The following is a 23,137-nucleotide window of genomic DNA, read 5'->3' on the forward strand; positions in this document are numbered from 1 at the left end:
GAGTTATTTCTTGCAGAGGATAACAGCTTTCACGTCACAGCTCTGTCAGTGGTAGTGGGTATTTGTGTGGGATCAGACAGTAGTTCTGAATATTGTTCAGACCTTGTATATTTTTCATCATGAAAAAGTCCTAAAAATAGTGAAATCGTAGCTCTTGATTTTAATACTGATTCATCCTCTCTCTTCCCAATAATTTTATTATAGTGAATAATGAAGTAATTTAGGTGGTAATTTTTACTGATGTATATTTAAAAAAAATGTAGCACATCAGACTGATCGCATTAAGTCCCCTGCAAACTGTTATTTAAGATGTAAATTGTATTTGTGACTTACTGTTTAATTATTTCAACTTGCAATGTGCTTTTCCCTTTCAATTGAAAACTAGATCAGGGTTTCCAAGGACAGTTTGGTAAAATGAACCCTCCTTCTGTCCCTTGGGACCATGGGACCCCTACCCATTTTCCTCTCCTCCGAGGAGCGTGGCCTTACAATATGCCTCAGAACTACATGCAGCAGGGAAATGCCAGCTACCCACCGAACAAACCTTTCTACCCTCAAGGTACTAGAACCAGTATGTGAATCAACAGCTCATGCACCATGTCTCTGTACTGTCTCAAAGGCTTTAAAAGCCAAGGAATCATGTGTCACTTGCTAGGCTCCCTGGAACCAAAATGAATCCCAGAGTCAAATCAGCACTTCAGCTTCCTCTGTGGATGAATGAAAATCTTTGTGGGAGGGAAGGGTTAAAATAAATTCTGAAATCTGAGCCAGTTTGCAGCCTGTTGCACTTCCAGCCTCTTTTTAGTCGCTGCTGCTGCCTCACTGTAGAGCTGCCTCTGCGGCAGTAGAGGTTAAGATAACTGGCCCACGAGCGTGTTCAGAATACGAAAAAAATTTGTCATAATTCAATTTTTTTGGCTTTTGTACCTTGCTTTGTGAAATGACTTGCATAGATACAAGGTTATCTAGATCAACTGAGGTTGGAAGGGGCTTCTGGAGGTTTAGTCCAGCCCATCCACAGCCAGAACAGCACTGACTGCAAAGTCAGGTTCAGTTCATCAGGGAACTGGCAAGGACTGACTTGATTTCAACTCTGATGTTTGTAAAAGGTAAAGGTGTCTTCCATCTGGCAGGAGGGGGGGGAAGGCTGTAGGAAAAAGACCTCCATTGGTAGAGAAACAATACTCAGATTTGTGCAGCTTCCATGTTGCTGGGGTCACCTGGTGTAAAATGAGAGATAGGGGCACTAAATCCTTTTTCAAAATTATTGGCTCTAGCAGGGTTTCCAAATGAAAATGGAATTTACTTAAAATCCTAAAATTACTTTTGTTAAATAAGTAATGGAACAAATGATTGTTAGGGAATTTTGGATATAGGATTAAAGTAATTCTGCATTGTCCCATTACATGGGTTAGTTGTACAGATAGCATTTGTGTCAGTCTAGTAAATGGCTTTATTTCTAAGTTAGATTAGTACACTGAATGTAGCCAAGCACTGTTAAATATGTGATTTACTGAAGTAATTGTAATCCATTTTCTTTTAGCTGGTCCACTGATGCAGAGTAACCAGCGATTCTCGCTTCTGTCTCAAGGACACCCACACTTGAATCTGAATTACATTCAACAGAAAAAGTGAAATTGGATGGGATTGTGGGTGGGTGGGGGGAGGGGAGGAAGAAATTCAGGTTCTGATTTAAAATCTTAATGCAACATGTTTAGATACAAGATTATTTAAGACTGTTTTTAAACTGTATCATTTGTACATAGATATGAACTATAGTTTTTACTAGTATCACAAAACTGAGTGATACAAATTTCATCTATTTTATTACCCTATTTTTAAGGGGAATTGTGTTTTGTTTTATCTTGATAAACTGTAAAGAGAGAGAATTTTTAAAATTAAGTTCTTTATTTTCTATTAGCTGTATTCATACTTTGGTTGCTTCAGACTTTATATATATTGTTCTAAAAAAAAATAAAATTAGAAGGGGATTTCATGTGTTTAAAAATTTGTCACTTCTATTCTTTACAGAACGATGTAGTGCCAAAAAACTTTTTAAAAAGAAAAATAAAACTGCAAAAAAAGGATATAAGACTTTTTCCTCTTCTCTATTTGTATGCATGCTCACTTTAACGGGAATAATAAAAATGGCTTTAATGTGGAGATCTTGGAAAGATGAGCAGTTTTAACAAGTGGTACAACAAGCACTAGACCTGTTTCTCTCCATGCTGGTGTTGTTGCCTGTGCTGTTCATAGCCAATATGTGTATTATACTTGAAGGAAGAGCACACCTGCTTTTCTGTTTATCAGCTTTGCAAATATGCAAATACCCTGGAAAAATTAGTCTGCACTGGGAAGCAATTTTAAAGAGGGCTTTCCATAAATTCACTAGGCACACTTAACTTGTGTTGTCAGCACTCCCAGGGCAGTATGAGAATCCTGAAGCCCTAAATGCAGAGTTCAGGGATAAACCTGCCTGTCCCTGCTCCTGAAGAAGGGCCATGAATAATGACATGGTACAGAAGGGCTTAACACAACTGATTTCAAATGCAGTAAGAGGAGAATTATATCTTCAGTAAGAGCTTAATTATTCTAAATTTAAAGAGCTAATTTCACTGAGAGAAAGTAGAGCTGAACCTCATGGTGTCAAATTCTGTCCCCAGTAACAGGGAGGCCACAAACTGCTCGAAGTAGTGGTGTACTGTCTTTCAATATATTGAACTTCTTACTCCAAAAGAATTAAGTAGTGCTTTGTACTACTACTGGCATCATCAGAAGCAGCAGATTACCCTGAAGGGTGATTTTTACAAAGCCCCCAATGTCAACCATGTGTTGGAGAGCACTTTCAAGTGAGCTTTTAGTAAACACACTGGATTGTGCCAGCCTTGCTTCCTCTCCTGTACTGGAGCTCTGAGGGGCCAGGTCTGGGAGCCCTGCAGTGTTTGTGATTGAATACAGACTTCCTTTGGCACCTGCAGGGACAGTTTGACAAAACAATGCCCTGATTTGAGAATGAAGCCAGCTTCAACCAGGGGGACATTTCAACAAAATATTATGAAGGAAACAGCCAGGAGCCTCTAAAGACAAACCTTCCTTTTTTTAATTGCTCTTCATTAAGTTTTTACAGGCTTCAAGCAAAACAATTAAAAAACGACCTTCAAATTCTATCACAAAGATGAGTAACTAACTACATAAAAAGTATCCTTAGCTTACCTTTAATAAAAAAATCCAAGACAACAAAATGAGAAAGATTGAAGAAAGAGACTGCTAAAGCAGCCAGTACAGAGCCAGCTGTCCTGCAGAGCAAATAGGACAGCATGAGACTGCAGTTCAAGGTCCTTACACCTTGGTGGGGTGAGTTTTGTTTGTCATTCATTCCCTCGCCGGCTCTTTTTGTGACTTTTCTTAGATCTGAAACAGAAAAAACAAAAAGCCAATACTATAAAACTATCTTTAATTCCCAAACTGTACTTAAGAAATAGGCTAAACCTTTACCTTTCAGGTGATTTGGAATGACTTCTGTGTCTGTGACTACGGTGATGCCCTGTGAGATAAAAAGGCAATGATTATTTCCATTGCCACTGGAATTCTTCATTGTTTTGCTGATGCAATCTGATTCTAGTGAGCAAGTGTGCTATATATTGCCAGAACAACCTAGCTTTAACCACTCAAATTAACCTCCTGTCAAGTAAATGAAAACTTACTCAAGATAATTTTGCAGCCATTAAAGGAGTTCCCCAGCTCTGCTTTCATGCGAGCTGACAACAGCAGTTTTATCAGCTGGATTTAACACCTGTGCTACCATCTCAGTATGGTGACACAGATTTTTCTTGCAGTGGATGTGCTGCTGATAAAGACTTGCCAGAGTTACTCTGGAAGTGGCAGAAATACCTGGAGACTTAGATCTCGATCTGTGGCGCCTCTCCCGGGATCTGCTCCGGTGCCTTCTCGGGCTTTTGCTGCGATGCCGCTCCCGGCGTGGTGATGGGCTGAGGGAAAGGCAGCTTGTAAGAGAGCTGTACTACAAATGCACATTGCCCAGCTTAAATAACAGAATTAAAAGAGTACCTTCTTCTCTTTGGAGAGCGACTGCGCCTGCAAATGGGGAAGAAAGCAAAAAAAATCACTAAAAATCATGAGCAGGACAGCTGTTATCCTTCAGCAACACCACCACGGCTTTTATTTCCCATTAGTGTTTTTGGCCTGCTACACATGGACCTCCTTAGGACTGGACCACACAGTGAGCAAGAGTTTAGTGATGAATTTTTCCTGGTTTAATATCTGTAAGAGCAAGCAATAGGATTTCTCTGCAGCCTGTGGCTTACATGAAAACAAAGCACTTGGTTCTCCCTAACATCTTCATCGTATTGTCAAATTTAATGCCAGCAAGTTCAAGAGTTAGAGAATGACTGGAGAAACAAGCAGAGGGGTTGACTGTTGCCGTGCACTGCAACTCCTCACTTCAGGAAGTGCTAAAGGAACTGGGAGGCATGGGACGTTGTGGCTGAACTACCACCTTCACTGCTGTGCTCAGCCATCTCAGCACAACAGGTAAAAATAGTGGTCAAGGAAGAGTCACCTCACCTCCTTGGGGACCTGCTGCGGCTCCGCCGGTACCGCACCACCGGAGATCTGCGGGGCTTGTCCAGGTCCCTGTAGCCCCTTCTGCGGTGGTCAGGGGACGGGATCCGCTCCAGCTGTAAACCAGTGGGGGGAGATCTCTAAGTCTTGTTTCAGCAAGGTTTTATGCTATCAGTAAAGGTTTCTGAACAATGAATATAAATTACAAAAGTCAGGCAGCCAAACTTCCCCATCCCCAAGTATTTCTTATTCAGGAGTGAATGGTGCTGCCCAAAACTGATAACTGGAAATTCAAACAGCCACTTCTAATAGTGCTGGTTCTGAAGTACAACAGCACTGACTGATGGTCACAGGAAGTTCCATCATCACCTTTATCTCCATTAGATAGGCATGTAAATCAATTGATCTAAATAAGCTTAACACAGAACAGATACAGATTTGTGGAATTCAAGAGACAGGAAGACATGGCCACCTGTGAGTTGCTTCAGGGTCCAAGTCCTCACAAGCTGCTTATATGAAAACATGTTAGGAGGGGAAGTAAGAGTTGCCAGCAGCCTCCTGGTGTCTCTCCTCAACTATTTGTCATAGACTATGAAGTGTCCTAAAGAGGTTCAGCTTCAACTATTCCTTTCCAAACAGTTCACCAACCTTTTCATCTTCTTCTTCCTCCTCCTCACTAGATTCTACATCATCCATGTCTTCTTCCAGAGCACTAACACGAGGCTCAAGTTGCTCAGCTTCTTCCAGAACATACCGTTTCTAGGAGAAATTGCAACTTTATTCAACATAACCCACATAAGAACAAACACCTAAGGAGGCAACCATAGCTTACACAAGAAGCCAGCAGCCAACCCAGCTACTGAACTCGGTGCAGTTAGGAATGCCATAACCATCTACATTTCCAACCTGCAGTCGAGGCAGAATGATGTCACAAACACGTTCCTCATGGAGCAGCTCATCAATAAATTCATCCACATGCATCAGCTCAAATTCTGGGGGTGAAAAATAGCATTGAAAAGACAAAATTAACACTAGAGGCTAAAGTAAAGATGAAACACTTCAGACAACTTATATCAACAGGTTATGGCACAATTTTTAAGACTTTTATTGCTAAAGAGACATAAGAGTGTTTACCTCCATTTCTGTTCTGACTTTTAATTTTCCGATAGTCGTTGTACAGCGGTTCCAGGTACTTGTAGCAGTCGATGGCAGTGCCTGTCAGTCTCATGTACAGTGCTCCAAGCATTCGGACATACCTGGAAAGGAAACCATGGATCTCAGCTTCCTGCACACTTAGTAGTTTGGATTAAAAAAAAAGTTCTTTTCCCCACAAGTTTCTGTGGAAAATCAGTACACTGGCCAGAATACAGAACCATTTAGATTTGCTCCATCACTTCTTCGATACTATCAAAACCATATATACACTTTACATGCATAATGTCTGGATGTGAGCATTATCACTGACAAAGATGGAAAAAAATACTGAAGAAAAAGTCGATTAACGTGAATCCTTTAATGCAGCCCATTCCAAATACGTCAGGCAAAGGTTTATTATCACAGAGAGCATATGCCACAAAGATGAACCCTTCCAGCAAGCCAGGTGACAAGGAGAGCAATCTTGAAAGCAAGAAGAAAAGCTTGAGCAAGCAAATTTATCAGGGTGCACTGAGAGCTAAACCCTGCACTGAGGTTTCCCTGGCTGTTTTGGGCACTTCCTCTCAGTACAACAACTTCAACAAGGGAGAAGTTACACTACAACTTACTTAAAGTCTTCGTTCTTTATGAACTCCACGATGATGTCCTTCTCGGGCTGGATCTGCAGCATCTTCAGCGTCAGGCACAAGAAAGGCGTGGGTTTAATGTTCCCTCCATAGACGCCCCCCACGTACTTCAGCTCCATGGCCTTGTCCACCACCAGCTCGGCTGCGAGAGGGACGGGACAGCGTCAGCGCGGGCTCCCCCCGGCGCGGCCCAGCCCGGCCTCCCGCCCGCCATACCAGTGAGGCCGAAACACTCCTCCTTCCAGTACTTGGACTCGTAGATACGCGTGCGGATGATCTTCTCCACCAGGTACTGCGGGTTGGTGCCGTGGATGCTGTGTGCATCCTTCACCGTGCGGTTGGCCATGGCGGCCCCTGTGCAGCCCCGGGCTCACCTCCCCAGCGCCGCTGCCCTCAGGACCGCGCCGATTTCCGCTTCCGCTTCCGCCCCCGGGGCGGAGCCGCCGCCGCCTCCTCCGCGGCCGCCCGGCACAAACATGGCGGGGCCGCGCCTCCGCCCGCCCCGTGCGCGCGCGCCGCCGGGGGCGGGGCTCCGCTCGCGCTTTGGCGCGAAGTTCTATCGCGGTGCCGGCGGGACGCGCTGAGGGGACACGGTGAGCTGGGGCCGTGAGGGGACGCAGGGGACAAAGCGCGCTAGGACAGGCTGGGCACCCTCTCTCCCTAGAGATATCCCAGAACACGATCCTGTGCAGCGTCCTCTGGGACGGGGAGCGGGGAGGTGGGGGCGGCTAGAGCGCTGTGGTGTGTTCAGGCTCCCTCGCTCTGTGAGGGGATCGGGCCGGCTCGGGGCTGTGTGAGGGCTCAGGGAGGGGCTGTGCGGGGTCGGTGGCTCTGTGGTGCTGCGGTGCTGCCGGAGCTCCTCTCTGTCCCTCAGCGGGTCCCGCCCGCCTCACAGTGGCCCCTCAGCCGCCATGTGCCGCCCGGGCTGGGCCGGTGAACGGACTGCGGGCTGTGTATGGCTTTTCTTCGACTTTCCAGACGAAGATTCTTACTTATGAAAAAGAAAAAAGAAGGAATTAAAAACCAAAACGAAACCCTAAGAACTGAGCGAAAGTGAAAGGTCTCAGGCAGCTCGCAGCGAGGTTCGGTCTCCCCGGGGTGGGCAGCCGGCCCCGCCATGGCGGTGAGGGCCGGGGAGCCCCGGGGAAATGGAAAAGGAATTGAGGAGCAAGTCACTCCTAAATATCTTCCTTTTTTCCCTCATCCCTCGGGGAGGAGTGTTTGGGGTTTTGGAAAAGTGGACTTCTCTGTGTCAGCCACCGGAAGAATTGATAGCGGTTTTGTGTATCTTCCTATCTTAACTTTTTTTGTTTATTTGTTTTAGCTTTTCCTTGGAAATCATGAACACCCGGCAGCAAAGCAAACTCACCTACTCCTGGTATGGAAAACCCTTGGGTTCAGACCGAAAGCTGAGGACTTCCCAGTACAAGTAAATAACGTTTATTTCTGTTTTGCTAAGGGAAATGTAATTGATATTTCTTTACCTTTCTGACATCGTTTAGTCTAACATGGCAGTCAGTGACAATATGAGTAAGATTTTGAGCATTTTTTGTTGTGACACTATAAGATATGTATGTAATATATGTAACAAAAGCATTGTCACTAAGCTCTCGAATTATATAAACTGTATACTGTATAAGCAAAAACATTTAACCAAATCTATGCATAAGTTTTAACTAATTGAACTACATATGAAAGCTTCTAATCAGGGAGCTAAGCATTGCAAGAAAGGGCAAAACTAACTGTAAAGTTAGTTAGGACATTTGGCTTAATGATACGTGAATTATGAATAATATGAAATTCTCTTAATCTTCTTGTGTCTGTCACTTTCTAGGGGGATCCTTATTACATCAGAAAGCAGCAAAACAGAAACCTGTATACAGCTTGGTGACTTTATTTTGGTAGAAGGGGTAAATGCAGATCAGCCTTATGTGGCACAGCTCATGGATTTATATGAAGATGGTAAGAAAACTAAAAACTGACGTTATATGTGAGAAATGTTAAAATGCTTTAAAGTTACCTTTTTCACAGGGTCCTAGTTAGCATTAACACTATGTCACTGGCCTAATTTATTAAGAAAATCAGCTTTTGGTAATCATTGCATCTGTATTCACATGTTCTCCCAAATATTTGGGACTGATGGCTAATTTCAGCTAAATTTGATACATAAATGGAAATTTAAGCACACTGTAATTTTTTACAGTCTTTTTATGTAACTGTCTGATTTAAAAGCAGTGGCCCTTGAGGAAGACAGTGTGAACTCATGCTTTATTTAGAAATTGGAGAATCCAAATGGAGCAAGAGTACTGCAGCCCTGGAATTTGCATCTCATTAGACATCAGTCATTTAATGCCTTTAATTTAAAAAAAAAGTACAAGGTTGAATAAATGGGACTTCCTACTTCTGTTCCTTGTAGAACTACTTGTTTGTACAGAGATAGATACAAAAAGATACATCATGGAAAGGTGGGTGGTACAAAAATTGTCTGAGTCTGAGTTGGGAGCTACTCATTGGCTGTATTGATTACTTTGAGCAACTTTTTGTGTGATAATAGTACTATTTTGAGGTTTTTAATAATCTTTACCTTTTAAAAAACATTAATATAATTCCATCTTATTTATTTACTAATACAGTTTTTTGTAGAACAACTGAATATTCTTTTCATGGTGGAACAAAACCAATGAAACTTCCTTGAAAACAAGATATTTCATCAGCAATATTCCCTGGTTTGTCAGCCAGTGAAAAAAATGCTTTTGGCTTTTCAAAGTACAGTGGCACTACAAACAGCATCCTGAAATTTCTCGGTTCTCCTTTTATGTCACTGCTTTTAGCTAGCAGGCTTTGAGGAGATCACATCTATGCAAATAAGGAACCTCTTTGTTTGTGATGGAGAACTGGTAGTCAAGTCTCCAAGTATTTTTGTGATTGAGACCCTGTTACCTCAGCCGTTAAAATTCTCAACTCAGACATTTTAATTGAGCTTAGAAAATGGGACTTGCAAATCTCTTACCAGATCTTTCTCACCTGTGTCCAGGAAGGATTTCTACCCTTGCTGGCATTTCAGCTAAAGTCTGGCACTATTTGTGACACTAAAATTCTGATGTTCCCTGACTTCCTCTCCTTGTTGCAGGTGCTCAGCACAAACGTGCAGTTGTGCAATGGTTCTGTCGTTTGGAGGAGATACCTCAGAACAAACGGAAGCTGCTTAAAAGAGAGATTTCTGCCCAGGAGGTGTTTTTCGATCAAGTTCTTGGCTATGACACTGATATAGCTGCAGAGACCATTATTAAAAGCATCAGGGTATGTACTGCAAGCCTTCTACACATTGAGAGAAGAAAGAAACAGCAACAGCCCTTGGTGTAAATTAGAAACTAAGGATTGCATGACTTGCAGTAATAAGATCTGTAAATAGAAAATCACTGAATTCTAAATTAACAGTAAACGTTAATGTATGTGTGTTTTGATATTTCTGATTTTGCAGGTATTGCCACTACATCTGGGTGAGGAGTTGCCTCTTATTAAATTAAACAAGGAACAAACTTTCTATGTCAAACAGTCTTGGGATGGGAAGTGCTTTAAGGTTTTGTCCCCGGACACATTCTCTAAGCTGAAAGAAGCTAACAAGAAAAGAAGTGTCATCACAAACTCTTCAAAACCATTTATTTCTTCAGACATCCTTACACCTGTGAAAAAAGAGATGGAGAGTGTTGTTCGGAGTGCCACAAAACCAAAAAAGGTTGATATGGAAATAGAATCCAAACATTCTTCTTCTAAGTCCTCCCTTGCTAAGGAGAGGCATTCTCAAAGGGTGGCTCATAATGATATCAAAACCCCAACAGCAAGGAAGAAACTGGAGTTAAACAGTATGTATATGGCAATACTCTCTTCATTCAGTAATTCTGTGTATGTTTTGTGCTTCTCCCTTTTGGCTAGTTCAGACTGTTGTTAACATTCAACATCAATATTTTTAGCTACCTTGTTCGGGCTTTGGGATCAGCCCAAACCTTGTATGTGCATCACTTGTTTGTCTTGTCTGTTGTTTCAAGAACTCTGCTATATATATCCAACTGCTGCTGCAAATGCTTTATTTATATCTGATAAATACAAATGAAAGTGCTTGTTGACTGAAATGCTACCAAGCAGCCTCACCTGACCTCAGAATGTCCCACTTGCTTTAATTTTCTGACTAATTGTGTACTAAAATGTTTACATTCAGCTGGTTGAATAAGCACATTTGCTCCTGTGTAACATGCAGGATTTTCAACATGGAACTGAAGTTCTAAGTGATGGAGGTGGGTTAGAAAGCTGAAAAAATCTGTTTCTCTTCCTTCTGTTTAGTAATTTTTCAGAGGAAGTGCCTTCTAGTGATCCAGTTCCTTGTTCCTGGAGTGAAATGTCCATCTGCTTTCGTTTAAACAACAGTCACTGCACCAGCTGTACCATGTCTTCTGAAAGTGAACCAAACCAGCCATATTGAAGCCTGACAAAAGTTCATTTTGCTTTTCATTTCTAGGTCCCACAAGGTCCAAAGGCAGGCTGCTGGGATGTGAAGTTTTGGGTCTTTTAGATGATGACTGTGATGCCATAGCACCATTAGAGCCAACAGCCACTAAAAGAAAAGTGAAATTCACAAGTGACATTTTAGGCTCACCACCAAAGATCCCCTGCAGCAGTGATAAGTCCAAGTCAGAAGCTGAGACTACAGAGCGCCGTCAGAGGTTCAGTGACACCATGCGATTGTCCCCCTACACCAATGTCAAAGATTTCCCTGATAAAGACAAGAATCTTCCTGAGAAAGAAGACTTTCCATCGTAAGTGACAGCATTTTTATTATTTTTGCATGGGATTTCTATTTGTATGAAGCTCTCTTAAAACACATTTGTGGAAGACTTCTGGAGAGAAAAGTAGGTGAAGTCTCTGCATGTGCTGTGTTTTGCCTGTGGAGAGCAAGGAGAGAAGGGGGAGAGCCTCAGCAGTGACAAGTGCACTGTGATGAAGCTTTAGAAAATGTTACTTGGAGGTGAATGAATGATCAGGGAGATCCAAAGAGGACTTGACTTTTCAGACAGAAAAGCAGTTCATGGCTCCAAGAACAGAGAGATGATGTTGGAAATGGGAATGGTAGGATGATGTGAAAGGAAACTGAAGCCATGTTGATTGTTGTTCTCGTGATGATTGTACCCATCAACATGGATGAAAATTGTTTCCCTGCACTCCATTATGAAGGCTCAGATGTGCCCAACTAGTGACAAGTGTTGAGGGATGCTGGACTGTAGAAAGTGGTTTGATTGGCCTCAGGAGAGTCTTCATGAGAATTTTATGTATACTTCCATGCTAATTTTCATGTAGGAAAGAAATCAAAGCCCAAAAAGCGCAACGCAACTATTCAAGTATATCTTCACACAGTCTTTAAAAATGGCATAAACTGAGTGAGGATAAGAATGGAACAGACTTTATTGTGCAAAATGTTGCAAGAAGCCAGAAAGCAGTCCTTCTCCTCCTTTCCAAGAGTAAAGATGTGGGTGCAACAATGGAATTTCTGCCTTTCTTTTTTTGTCCCTAATTATATATAGCATGAAAATGTTTACATTTCATTGATAAGGTAATGACATTTCAGTAGTACTTATAGATCTAAAAAGACTTTTAAGAACTGTCAACAAATAATAAAAGCATCTGTAGTTCATCTAAGTGTGTACTTTGAACCAGTAGAATATTTCAGTGGCAGGGATGAAGAAGCAACTCAGGAAGACAACCAAGAAGTATCAAAACACAAAAAGAAAACTACTTTCCAAAGGGAGATGCCCAAAGGAAATATTTTTTCTTATCTTTCTCTTGAGAAGAAAAAATAGGCAAAAAACCTCACTTTTTAATAAAATAAAACCACAGCTGTTCTGAGCCTCTGTCCCTTCAGTTTGGCAGTGCAAAATACAGCAAATATTTTGTTTTCCTTGGCAAATATGTATCAAAGACACAGTGCAAGAAGGGGGGGAAATTGTGCTGCCAGCATCCATGCTATAGCCCATCTGTAAATAACAAGTAAGAATTCATGCTGGATGGACAGTGGTAACAATTGAGCCTGAAGTTTGAAAGGCCTTCTCTGTGTCCTTACAAGTGTGATGCAAAGAGAGGGAATACAACCAGCTTTGTTTTCTTTCTTTCCAGTTTAGGTGGATATCAGAAACCGAGCAGCCAGAGCCCTGTGCTGACCCCTCGTTCTCGCAGAACATGTGCACAGAAAACCAGTGCTCTCATTGCAGAGCAGATCAGGTAAACCCTGCTGCCATGATCTCCTCTTCAGATTGCTGCTGATAGCTGGAAGCCATGAGAGCTTGAAGCCTTGAGAGCTTGTCTGGCTTAATATTGAAATGCAAATGGTTCTAGAAGCACAGCTTAACTGCAACTTGAGTAAAACTAGTTTATGTTCAGAAACATAAAGCTGACTCTTGGTGTTCTTCAGAAAACTGACTTCCTTTAAACCAGTCTGTTAAAAAGCCATGGAAAATTAGCAGCTGAAGTGGAAAACGTTTTGGCTTGCTGTTTACAAGAACTCCAGAAAAAGCTGAAAGTGTACAAATGTTGCTCTGTGATGTGTAGGCTTGTATTTTTTTTTTTAAATCAAGTAATTTCTGTTTCTCATAGTATGTTGGACCAGGAAGATTTTCTGTCTGGCTCTGACAGTTCCTACTCCTCAAGTAGTGAGGAAGAGGATGATGATGATGATGATGTGCCCTGTACACCAGAAAAGAAAACTAAATCCAGCAGAATATTCAGCACCCCAAAATCTTCAAGGAAGTCAGCAGTTCACACTCCTGCAAAGACACCGAGGAAAACTGTAAGGTTCCATATAAAAAAGCTATTTTTATTATTTCTGAGCGAGTTATTTAAATGCTTGATGCCTGTGTACCAGAGGTATCTGAACCCTTTAGCTTTTAATGAAGCATTATCTGGATTAATTTAATATTTGATATGAGTAGGTTATGCAAATATATAAACCATTTTCATGTTGTGAATATTGTGACAATATTGATCAGAAAACTGTAGCCTAAACAAGGAAATGACTGGCTTGGATGCTGTTTCTTAAGAACCAGATCATTCTGTTATGCAGCACTTCAGAAAAGGCATAACAACTCAAAAATTCTTCAGACAGTTAAAAGGTGTAATTGCAACCACCCCCTTTCCAGTTCCCTTTTTCTCTTAGGAAGAAAACGCCATAAGAACTGTTTGGTAATTCCCTGTGTAAGTACTCGTTCTCAGTTCATCTTGTATTCTGGCATAAGTAATGTTTAGGAAACTCATATCGATGATTTGTTCCCAACAGAAATTACTGTTTATAGAAAATCTGATGGAGGTTATAATTTCTCTTTGCAGCCTTTAAAAGGAACACCCAGAACACCCCGGAATGCAACTCCAGAAATTCCCAAGCGCATGCAGGCAGCCCAGGAACCAACCAGTGTACTGGAGGAAGCCAGATTAAGGTAACCTGGGCTCAGGAAAATCAGCTTTATTTTGCATCAGGTGTACATAGCAGTAGGCTGTGCTGAAATGGGGAATGTCATCTTTACCATTTAGAATAAAATAGGTAAAAATGCATGGTGTTCTGATCCAGGAGGAGTATTTAATAATTTACAGTACGATACTAGATTTACAAATAATGGTAGTATTTACGATACTACTTTTGCAATTTCAAATTATTTTAACCAGTCCATGCTAAGTTCTTCAGAACTAGGTATCTTTATTCTGTGCAACATTAGAAAAACAAAGATCCTCTCTGATTAGCTTTAGATTGTAAAGGTACAATATTTGTCTGTTCTTGGTACATGAAAAAGCTTTACAGGTATCACTGTAGATCTTCACAGTAGGGAAAAAAAGGCAAAGGCAGTCAGGTCTGTCTTTCAAACTGGGTTTTAGTTCTGTTTCCTTTAAACAGTCTCTCCTGCTTTATCCTATCTCTGCACTGAGTCATAAATAGTTTGTGAATTAAAACAGATGGATCTTTATTACTGCATAAATTAAGAGCACACAGAGAGAGACTAGGCTGTTTCTTTTGGGATACTTGACATTGATGCTCAGACTTATAAGTTTGTAAGAGAGATTAGGAAAACTCCGCATGGGAGGAAGGTGAGCATCTGCCTGTTTGTTTGCATCAGTTCAGAGAGAATGACAATTTAAATTTTCTTTTTCTTTTTTAATTCAAAGGCTGCATGTTTCTGCTATCCCAGAATCTCTGCCTTGTCGTGAGGAAGAATTCCAGGATATCTATAACTTTGTGGAAAGCAAACTCATTGATGGCACAGGAGGGTGAGTTTGGCAAGACTGTGACCAAGATCTCTGCTTACGGCATAACGGCAGTCAGATGATATATTTTTACTTTATATTTATTACTTATATTTAAAAAGTTACCATCACTTAAAGTTCCTCACTCAATTTTTCTGGTATTTTTCTTCCTGAAGTGGTGCTGTGTGTAGAAATAATGTGGGCTTCTTTATTCTACAGATTCAAATTAAAGATCAAATTATAACTAGTAAGTTTTAGAAGTCTGAAAAACTATTTATTTTTTTCAAAAGGTAAATTACATTTATAAAATGTTTTAGGTTGTTAATTGCTTCATTAGTAATAAAAATCCTCATGATCCTCCAAGCTGTTATGTATCCCAGCTTGCAAATAAAGTAAGATGTAGTGAGTTGCCTGAAGTGTCAGAGGTCAGGAATTCCAGCTCATTAATCCCAAGAGTGTTACCATTTTGCTCAGGCTGTTGAAGAGGTACTCTCCTTTTGTAGATGCATGTACATTTCTGGAGTGCCTGGAACAGGTAAAACTGCAACTGTTCATGAAGTAATTCGGTGTCTTCAGCAAGCTGCAGAAAATGATGAGCTGCCACCATTCCAGTTTGTGGAGATCAATGGCATGAAGCTGACAGACCCTCATCAAGCCTATGTGCAGATATTAGAGGTAAGTAAAGTGTTTTCAGTGGCTTCCAGGTTTGAAAGAAGAGATCTTACATTTTACCATTAGATCCTTGATATGTTACAGTGTTCAATGCACTTATCAGTACTTCCCAGGTCCTCCCAGAGACTGTGTGCTTTTATCTTAGAGCAGATTAGAAAATAATTAACTTGAAGCCTTAATCAGCTTCTTGAACTGTTTTGCTTTCTGCTGCATAAGGGTAGTGGCTGAGGAATAACCTGGTTTATTGTATCTACTCATCTAAAAAAAATCTAAACTAGCTTTTTATATTTTCCTATGGTGTAACTTTTTCTGCACGTCTGCTTAAACTGCTAAGGTGACAACCTAAAAGTCAGCATAGCAGTAGAATAATTACTGAGGGGGTCTTAATGGTTAATTGGTCAGTCATAACAGTAATTCAGCTAAAGAGGGGCCACCTCAGTCAACAAAAGTGTATTTCTGATACCCATGAAAAACCAGTCTGCAGTATCCATCTGGGACTCCTGACTGTGCTTGTGTTGTATAGGTGGGAATTAATCTGAGGACTGGATTAAGATCACCCAGTAGGCATTAGACAGTAACTGCTCAAAAGCTTTCTCAGTCTAGGCTAACTTTAAACCAGTGACCTGGAAATTAAATGATTTCCTGAAGCATCTGTTCCATTTTCATATAAACTTCTGCTCCATTTATTTATGTTTGACATCATCTTTCTGAGCAGGGAGTGGCATACATTAGTGTTCTAATGTTCCTATCCTCATAGTTGGGAGTTAAATTTGCATATTCGCATCCTTTCCTCAAACCAGCTTAGACAGTGTCTTGCTGAGGGATTTGCTGAGGCCAGGCCACTGAGTTTCTTTAGCATAGTGAAAGGCTTCCTGACAATTACCTTATTTCATGGTCGTGTGAATGCATTTTAACATCCTTTGTTCCTATCCCATTCAGCATAAAATCTAAAAATGAATAAAGAATAGGCCTTTGGAAGTACAATCTGTTGCCCCCCACTGGTCCTGAACTCTAAGGTAGCCCAGTGAAATATCCTTTAGGGGAGTACAAAGTCCCATGAACCACGTACTTCCCCAATTCCTCATGCCTCAGCTACTGTCAAAGAACCCTAAGAGCTGCTACTGCTGCTGCTCTCCTGATGGCTGCAGGTCGAGATCCACTTTGCTGATGTTTCTCTTTGCATGACTGAAGCAGATTCTGGAGCTTCCCTTCTGCAGTTTCCTCACTGCTGCAGAAAGTTTAGAGATGGAACAGGGACTGGGAGCCCTGGACAGATGAAAGAGAGAGGGTTAAATACCTGGGTACAGTAGGAGTGCAGTTCCACCACAGCAACTGAACTCCATGATATATTGGATACTCAGCTCCAGAGCTGTAGAATCAGGATTCTCTGGGATTCATCTCTTTTCTGTGACTGATTTGACTGTCCTGACTGAACTGGAAACATGAATCTAGTAGAGATTATACATTAATCTTGTGCTCTGGCTTATTTAGTAATTATCAAATCATAGGTTTACAAGAGATTTTAGAAAATAAATACAGTTTTCAAGTGCAGTCTCCATTTGGCATTATTCCTGGACTTTGCACTATGATGAACAATTGATTCAGCATCTGCAGTGTAATTTTGAAATGTCATGCTTTGATTTCTGGATATCTTAGGACTTCCAAGGAAGAGGTAATGTACAGTCAGCTCATCTGTTCTGCTACATAGCTGCAAAAGGTATTGCAGGTATTTTTTTAGCTCACCGTTGAATAAATTTAATTATAGATCCTGATGATGATTCATTAGAATTTTAATAGCAGTCCAAGATTACTCAAGTCAGGCTGTTCTTGTCAGCTGACTTAGGTTTTCAGTAGGTGTGTGCATTAAGAGATACCCTGAGATATGCTGGGTTTAGAGCCCTCTAGACTGGGTGGGTTCAGGATTTCTTAATGATTCTAAGATTGCAGAGAATTCTGTGGGCCTTTCTTTTTAGCTGTGCATTGTTTTGTTTCTCTTCTCCTTTATGGGCAGTTCTTGGTAGACCAGAGTGTCTTATGGGCTACTTTCTCCTTTTTTTTACTCCTCCATGTAAAAAATAATCCAGGTGCTTGGTGTTGATTGTTAAGGAAAGGCAAAGTTGAATGGAGTCAAACTTTGTATTTCCAGGGGTTTGTTGTGAATAATCTGCAATATTTGTTCAATCCTTGTGCAGTTCTTGACAGGTCAGAAGGTGACAGCAACCCATGCTGCAGTACTGCTGGCAAAGCTGTTCAGTACACCTGGACCAAAAAGGAAGACAACAGTGCTGATAGTGGATGAGGTGAGACAAAGAATCCTTTGTTTTCTTTCCTCCAAGGATTGTAAGAAGTGAGTTTTTGGTGGATGGAAAATTATGCATGCTTTGAGTGCATCACATGTGATGTAACAGGAATAGACTTAGGAGAGAGGAGACACAAATAGTTCCTCTTACCTATTTAAATTCAGTTTCCTAAAAAAGCTGAGTATCCTGTTGCCATGTTGTTCTCTGCCTTGGATTTCATATTGGTTTTATGTTTTGTTATTCCAAGACACAGAATAAGTTGTTTGTCAATTCTAAATACCAGAAGATTCAACTGTATTTTGTCTGGAAGCTGCTGCTTTTCCAGTGGGAAAACTCACAGAGAAATAAGTCACACCCAATTTTGAAAAACCTTGAATGTGCTATGTTCAGTAATAATCATATGCACTCTTATTTTTGCTGTAAGCTAATTCAGGCTCTCACTTGGAGGGTCTTTTAATCTTGTTAGATGTAGGATTAGTATCACAGTAGTGTTTTAAAACTCCAACTGTTTAACATTTACTGTTCAAGCATCCAGTAGAATTGCGTGCTTTTCCAAAAGAGATTAGAGCCCTAATTCAGCAAATGCAGTCCTACTAGTAGATGGATAAAGGAAAGGCAACAGAGACAGCTTGTTCAGAATCACATGAGACATCTTCTGTGGCAGAGCTGGTTCTCAAACCCCCATCAGGTATTGTAAATAAGAGGCCATTCTTTTTTCCAGTCTGATTCTTCTCTCTTTATCTCTGCAGCTTGACCTGCTGTGGACCCGGAAGCAGAACGTGATGTACAATTTATTTGACTGGCCAACCCAAAGGCACTCCAAGCTAATCATCCTGGCCATTGCCAACACCATGGACCTGCCAGAGAGAATCATGATGAACAGAGTGGCGAGCAGGCTGGTATGTCCTAGCAGTTCTGTTGCTATCCCATAAAAGGAGAACAGATTAAATACTGGATGCGATCAAAAGCAATCCAGTAGAAAAGGAGGATTGGTTATATCAGAAGCTGAACAATGTTTTTTATAATTCCCTCTCCAGAGGGTTGATAATGAACATATAAATCTTAGCAAAGTAAGTTCATGAGCCTGTTTGCTAATCATGTATTATGCTGTGTATGTACACTACGTTCTTGTAAAAATGAAATAAGAATATGGATGCCTTTTAAAATATGTCAAAATCTGGATAATCAAATGCTGTGCTTTATGGTTAAGCTGCTTACTGTGGAATTCAGAAGAATTCTCTTCTGGTTTCCCTTCCTCTTTCCCCTTTCATTCCAGGAACCTACTTACTTTTCTGTTTGCCATTATCAGTTGGTAGATTATATAAAGTTATCCAACAAAGAAAATTGGATGCACTCTCCACTTGTTTTGAATATGTTTTCCTAGGTCATCTCACCACAGCTCTGAAAAGAGATTTGCAAAAACAGTGCTCTGTGCCTTTATCCTTCCATGACTCAAAAACAGCTCCACAGGGTGTGAATTGCTTTCCCCCACCCACTAAACCCACTGCAGATCAGCTGAGTCCATATAGTCACAAGAGAAGTTTTGCATAAGAAATTCAAAACTCAGGTCTCCTGTAGGATGACAGGTAGTGCACCATTTGTAACATAGATTGTTCTAATCTGAGGGCAGTCCTTATTAGCTTGAGCCAAAAGAGGGTTTTAATTCTTGGCTGATGGCTAACTTGAAGTCAACACACATATACAGATTTGCTAAAGGAAACACTGATTTTTTTTTTCCACGGCTGCTGCTGTTATTGTATTAAAAAATAACGTGTAGACAGATGTAATCAAAATATTTTTGTATTGGGGAGCTTGATTTGTTTAAGAGTTTTTTCATAAGAGAAATTTGAATTCTGATAGCAGCTTCATTTGCTCCTTGGGCCTTTCAGTGGGGAGATCCAGATCCAACCAGTGATCCTCACCAAGTCAGTTTTGTGGATTTATACATTTGTTTCACAAATGTGATTGATCAAAGTGTGTCACTAGGAGGGAAAGGAAGTGAAAGACTGATTGCTCCTACCAGAAAAAGTAAAAGTAACCACACAGGCCGTGCTTGAGCAATTGAGAGTTTTCCAGCACCACAAAGACTTCTCACTGTGTTGTGTCATTTGTTGTAGGGCCTCACCAGAATGTCCTTTCAGCCCTACACCTACAAACAGTTACAGCAAATCGTTTCATCCAGACTGAAGGGTGTGAAGGCATTTGAAGAAGATGCAGTTCAGCTGGTCTCCAGAAAGGTGAGCACAGAGCAGATAAATGTCCTTCATGTTGCGCCAGGTGAAAAGCGTGGGGACAGCAGGGAGAGTTTTGTAACAGCTATTAGACCTGGTTGTGTGGTTGTGTTCTGTATTGGAGGCAAGTGGGGCACAATTAGATCATACTTTATTCAGGGTATCTTCTCAGAAGACATTGCTAGAGCAGTGTCCTTGCTTTTTCCACCTACTCTGAGAAGGCAGCAGCATATTCCAAGAGCTGAAGGCATGACAAGAATCGTGATGATAAGATGTCAACTGTCTCCACTGTTTAGCATAATGTGAGTCATTGGAGAATCCTGAAAAAGATAGCATGCCAGTGGCAGTGGAAATAGCCTTATTAATTTTATTTCTCAAGATGTTTAGTCCCTTGTCATAATAGATAATGCCTGTTCTGTGTGCAAGTCTTAATTCTCAGTTGTACAAAACATAAGTAATGCATTGGGGATCAGTAGCTTCTCAGATTGAGATATGTACTCTGCTAACGTGCTATATTAGCAGTTCTATATTAAAGAAATCTATTAAAATTATGTCAAAACATCCTCCATCATTGTAGGATTAAAAAAGAGTGCTCATAAATATGTCAGAAGTAAATACAAGCGTGTGTTTTGTTGTGAAGGAACTACCTCTCTGTAAGAGTAATAGTGATGGTTTTGCAGAGGGAACAATTGCAGTGTTTTTCTAGTATGGGTTTTCTTCAGAAAATATAGAAATATACCTTGCAATTAGATTTTCCACAGGGTTTCTCTCATTCTTGGCACAAGCTGGGTTCTAGGGCTTTTGTATATTACCAGCATCTGCTGGGAAAACTGGGCCAATTCTAGTATGTGGTGAATGTTCATAGTTTTATTAAAACTGTAAAGCACAGTTGGGGTTTTAACAAGTATTTAGTTTCAGAAATTTCAGACACCTAAATATTTTCAGGCACTTGTAACTGTAAATAGATGTAGAAATCCTGGATATTTCTTTGAGACCTTCTAAAATTATTAGTGTAGTCTTAAAATCAGATTTTAATGAGTATAGAAAAACTGAGTTTTTTGGTGTCATAGCCAGCCCCCCCTTTTTATTTTCCTTTTGCATCAACCTCGATTATGGTAAAGGTCTTCAGTGATAATTAAACTGATATTTCTGAAAGCTTTTGGTGTCGAAGTGAACTGCACACCTTGAATTATTTTTTTAGCCTCTGACTTCTGTGTTATAGAAAGAAGTTCAGCCTTGAATTTAGAATGACAGATCAGGGTGGGGGTGTGGGAGATGTGGACAGTTGCTTCTGTTGTTTTTGGTCAGTAAGCTTTGTTGTTCAGGATCTGGGATTGCAGTAAGGCAGTTCAGAGATGCTTTCCCACTGGGTGCTCGGGGTGTTTGGGGTTGGTTTGTCCGTTGATTCTCGCTGAACTCTGTCCCCAGCTGTTTGGAAATGTCGTGACTCTGTCACGTTCCCTTGCAGGTGGCAGCGCTGTCCGGGGATGCCCGGCGGTGCCTGGATATCTGCAGAAGGGCCACGGAGATCTGTGAGTTCGCCAGGCAGAAGAGAGCCCCGGAGATGGTCAGGATGGCCCATGTGACTGAAGCCATAGATGAAATGTTCTCATCACCATATGTCAATGCAATCAGGTAAAAATAATTTCCTTTGCTTTTGTGTCTCTTTCACAGCAGTAGTTTTTCAAGAACAAAAATTGTGATGCCAGAGTTGCAGGCTGTGATACAAGGGCCACTTGTGACATAAACTGGCCACCCTGTGTTTAAATATGTAGTTCCCAAGCAATTTCCCTTCCAGACTCTCTCCTGATGTTTCATGGGTTCTGAAATTCACAGATGGATTTTTGTCTGTCTTGTTTTTTGACTCAGGAATGCTTCGTTGCACGAACAAATCTTCTTGAAAGCAATTTTGGCAGAGTTTCGCAGGGCAGGAGTTGAGGAGGCGACAGTTCAACAGGTATGGGGCTTTTTTGTTACTGACACCAGTGATCTGGATCACAAAGTGGTTTTATTTTTTTTGGCCTGCATGTTAAAACATCTCATGCTTTTACTCTAACATGCTTTATAACAGGAAAAATCAAAGAGAAGCTGAAATTTTCAGGCAACAGTCCAGGGAGTAAAACTGCAAGTTGATTCCAACTTGTGCATCACTGTTTTTTTTCATAGAGGCAGATATGTCACTGGTAGCTTTGGTTTTTTTAGTAGATCCATAAAGTACTGGATGCCACCAGAGCTGTGAAGACTCTGGAGTAGTCATGAGTAGTGTGGAAGCTAAATGTTAATGTTTATAGAAAGATGCATTTCTAAACATTTTTATATAAAATTATAGCATCTGAACAGGCTGGAGCTGTTTCATCTCCCCTCCCGTGGATGTGGGGAGAAGGCAGCTTCTCTCTATGTCACCTTGGCACACTCAGTTGCAGCAGGCAGTAAACATAACCCGTGTGCTTCTTTTTTCCAACAGATCTACCACCACCACGTGGCCTTGTGCAGGGTGGAAGGCCTGCAGAGCCCTACGGTGTCAGAAACCATGGCAATTTGTTCGAGACTTGGTGCCTGCAGGCTCTTGCTGCTGGAGGCCAGCAGTAAATATCTGCACATGAGGGTGCGACTGAACCTCAGCCAGGACGATGTCATGTATGCACTCAGGGACGAATAAAGCTAAAGAGATTTTATTGCTTTTAGCATGTATAAATATTTTAAATACCGTCTATTTTTATTCTTTTTAATTATTGATAAAATGGAAATAGTGAAATGTATTTTTTTAAATGCTTTGCTAATTTGTTTGATGTATGAAAGCACTCGTTTTTAATAATAAAGAATTAATTTCAAAGCATTTTAAATATTTTAAACTATTTGCTTTTCGAAGTATTTTTATGTGCTGGTAGCCGGACCCCTTTTAATTGAGGTGTATAAAGTTGGGATGGATTATGTGAAGAAGATTAATTGCGTTGCTGTTTTTTTTAAGGTTCATGGTGTCTTTGGCATTCTGTAGATTTTCCTCAGTGACTTTCATACTCAATGAAAGGCATTGTTAAAACGTGCTTAAACTTTTCCTTACTAACATAATTACAAGGAACTTCCAGTTTTCAATCCAACATAATTAAAAGGAACTTTAGTTTAGTTTTATTGGAATGGAGAAGACTGTAACAATACCACGCGAGTTGTGCCACTCAAATACCCATCTCCTTTGTCTGCTGGGTCACGATGAGGGATCGCCCCTCATCAGGTGCCGGGGCTGTGTGCCGGGGACAGAGCCGGGGCCGGGCCCGCCCCTCCGCGCAGCCGCGGAGCCTCC

General features: G+C 41.0%; 3 protein-coding genes across 5 annotated transcripts in view; 2 read left to right on the plus strand and 1 right to left on the minus strand.

Annotated features, from left to right (window-relative positions):
• The window catches only part of TUT4 (terminal uridylyl transferase 4), a 52,775-nt gene extending 50,688 nt beyond the window's left edge, over positions 1 to 2,087 (plus strand). For 2 of the 3 annotated variants that reach the window (XM_088169690.1, XM_014870629.2), the window contains exons 29-30: positions 386 to 559; positions 1,544 to 2,087. In XM_088169690.1, coding sequence (XP_088025816.1) covers positions 386 to 559; positions 1,544 to 1,635 — 266 coding nt within the window. In that variant the 3' untranslated portion in view covers positions 1,636 to 2,087. The remainder of the gene's footprint in view (positions 1 to 385; positions 560 to 1,543) is intronic. The other variant, XM_014870631.2, reaches the window with a different exon arrangement.
• Positions 2,088 to 3,078: 991 nt separating this feature from the next.
• Positions 3,079 to 6,807, minus strand: PRPF38A (pre-mRNA processing factor 38A). The gene is made up of 10 exons (XM_014870633.2): positions 6,579 to 6,807; positions 6,345 to 6,504; positions 5,716 to 5,837; positions 5,488 to 5,573; positions 5,230 to 5,340; positions 4,585 to 4,697; positions 4,069 to 4,095; positions 3,892 to 3,989; positions 3,496 to 3,544; positions 3,079 to 3,411 (listed from the first exon to the last, which is right to left on the minus strand). Exons 1-10 carry the CDS (start codon positions 6,706 to 6,708, stop codon positions 3,369 to 3,371), a joined length of 939 nt encoding a protein of 312 aa, XP_014726119.1. The 5' UTR covers positions 6,709 to 6,807; the 3' UTR covers positions 3,079 to 3,368.
• An 85-nt stretch (positions 6,808 to 6,892) lies between these two features.
• On the plus strand, positions 6,893 to 22,675 carry ORC1 (origin recognition complex subunit 1). The gene is made up of 17 exons (XM_014870638.2): positions 6,893 to 6,955; positions 7,687 to 7,791; positions 8,197 to 8,324; positions 9,493 to 9,662; positions 9,844 to 10,225; positions 10,876 to 11,173; positions 12,525 to 12,629; positions 13,002 to 13,194; positions 13,731 to 13,837; positions 14,559 to 14,660; positions 15,140 to 15,311; positions 17,501 to 17,608; positions 18,358 to 18,507; positions 19,726 to 19,845; positions 21,308 to 21,474; positions 21,709 to 21,796; positions 22,304 to 22,675. Exons 2-17 carry the CDS (start codon positions 7,703 to 7,705, stop codon positions 22,496 to 22,498), a joined length of 2,574 nt encoding a protein of 857 aa, XP_014726124.2. The 5' UTR covers positions 6,893 to 6,955; positions 7,687 to 7,702; the 3' UTR covers positions 22,499 to 22,675.
• Positions 22,676 to 23,137: the final 462 nt, after the last annotated feature.

The sequence above is a fragment of the Sturnus vulgaris genome, chromosome 9, assembly GCF_052056855.1.
Source record: "Sturnus vulgaris isolate bStuVul1 chromosome 9, bStuVul1.hap1, whole genome shotgun sequence".
NCBI classification, from domain to species: domain Eukaryota; kingdom Metazoa; phylum Chordata; class Aves; order Passeriformes; family Sturnidae; genus Sturnus; species Sturnus vulgaris.

Excerpts from the sequence above, each read along its gene's own strand:
- PRPF38A (XM_014870633.2), bottom strand. The coding sequence starts at position 6,708 with ATGGCCAACCGCACGGTGAAGGATGCACACAGCATCCACGGCACCAAC. Across the intron at positions 5,838-6,344 it reads ATAAAGAACGAAGACTTTAA|GTATGTCCGAATGCTTGGAG; the intron begins GTAAGTTGTAGT and ends TTTCCTTTCCAG. Across the intron at positions 3,412-3,495 it reads CATTCCAAATCACCTGAAAG|ATCTAAGAAAAGTCACAAAA; the intron begins GTAAAGGTTTAG and ends TTTCTGTTTCAG.
- ORC1 (XM_014870638.2), top strand. The coding sequence starts at position 7,703 with ATGAACACCCGGCAGCAAAGCAAACTCACCTACTCCTGGTATGGAAAA. Across the intron at positions 11,174-12,524 it reads GAGAAAGAAGACTTTCCATC|TTTAGGTGGATATCAGAAAC; the intron begins GTAAGTGACAGC and ends CTTTCTTTCCAG. Across the intron at positions 18,508-19,725 it reads ACAGAGTGGCGAGCAGGCTG|GGCCTCACCAGAATGTCCTT; the intron begins GTATGTCCTAGC and ends CATTTGTTGTAG.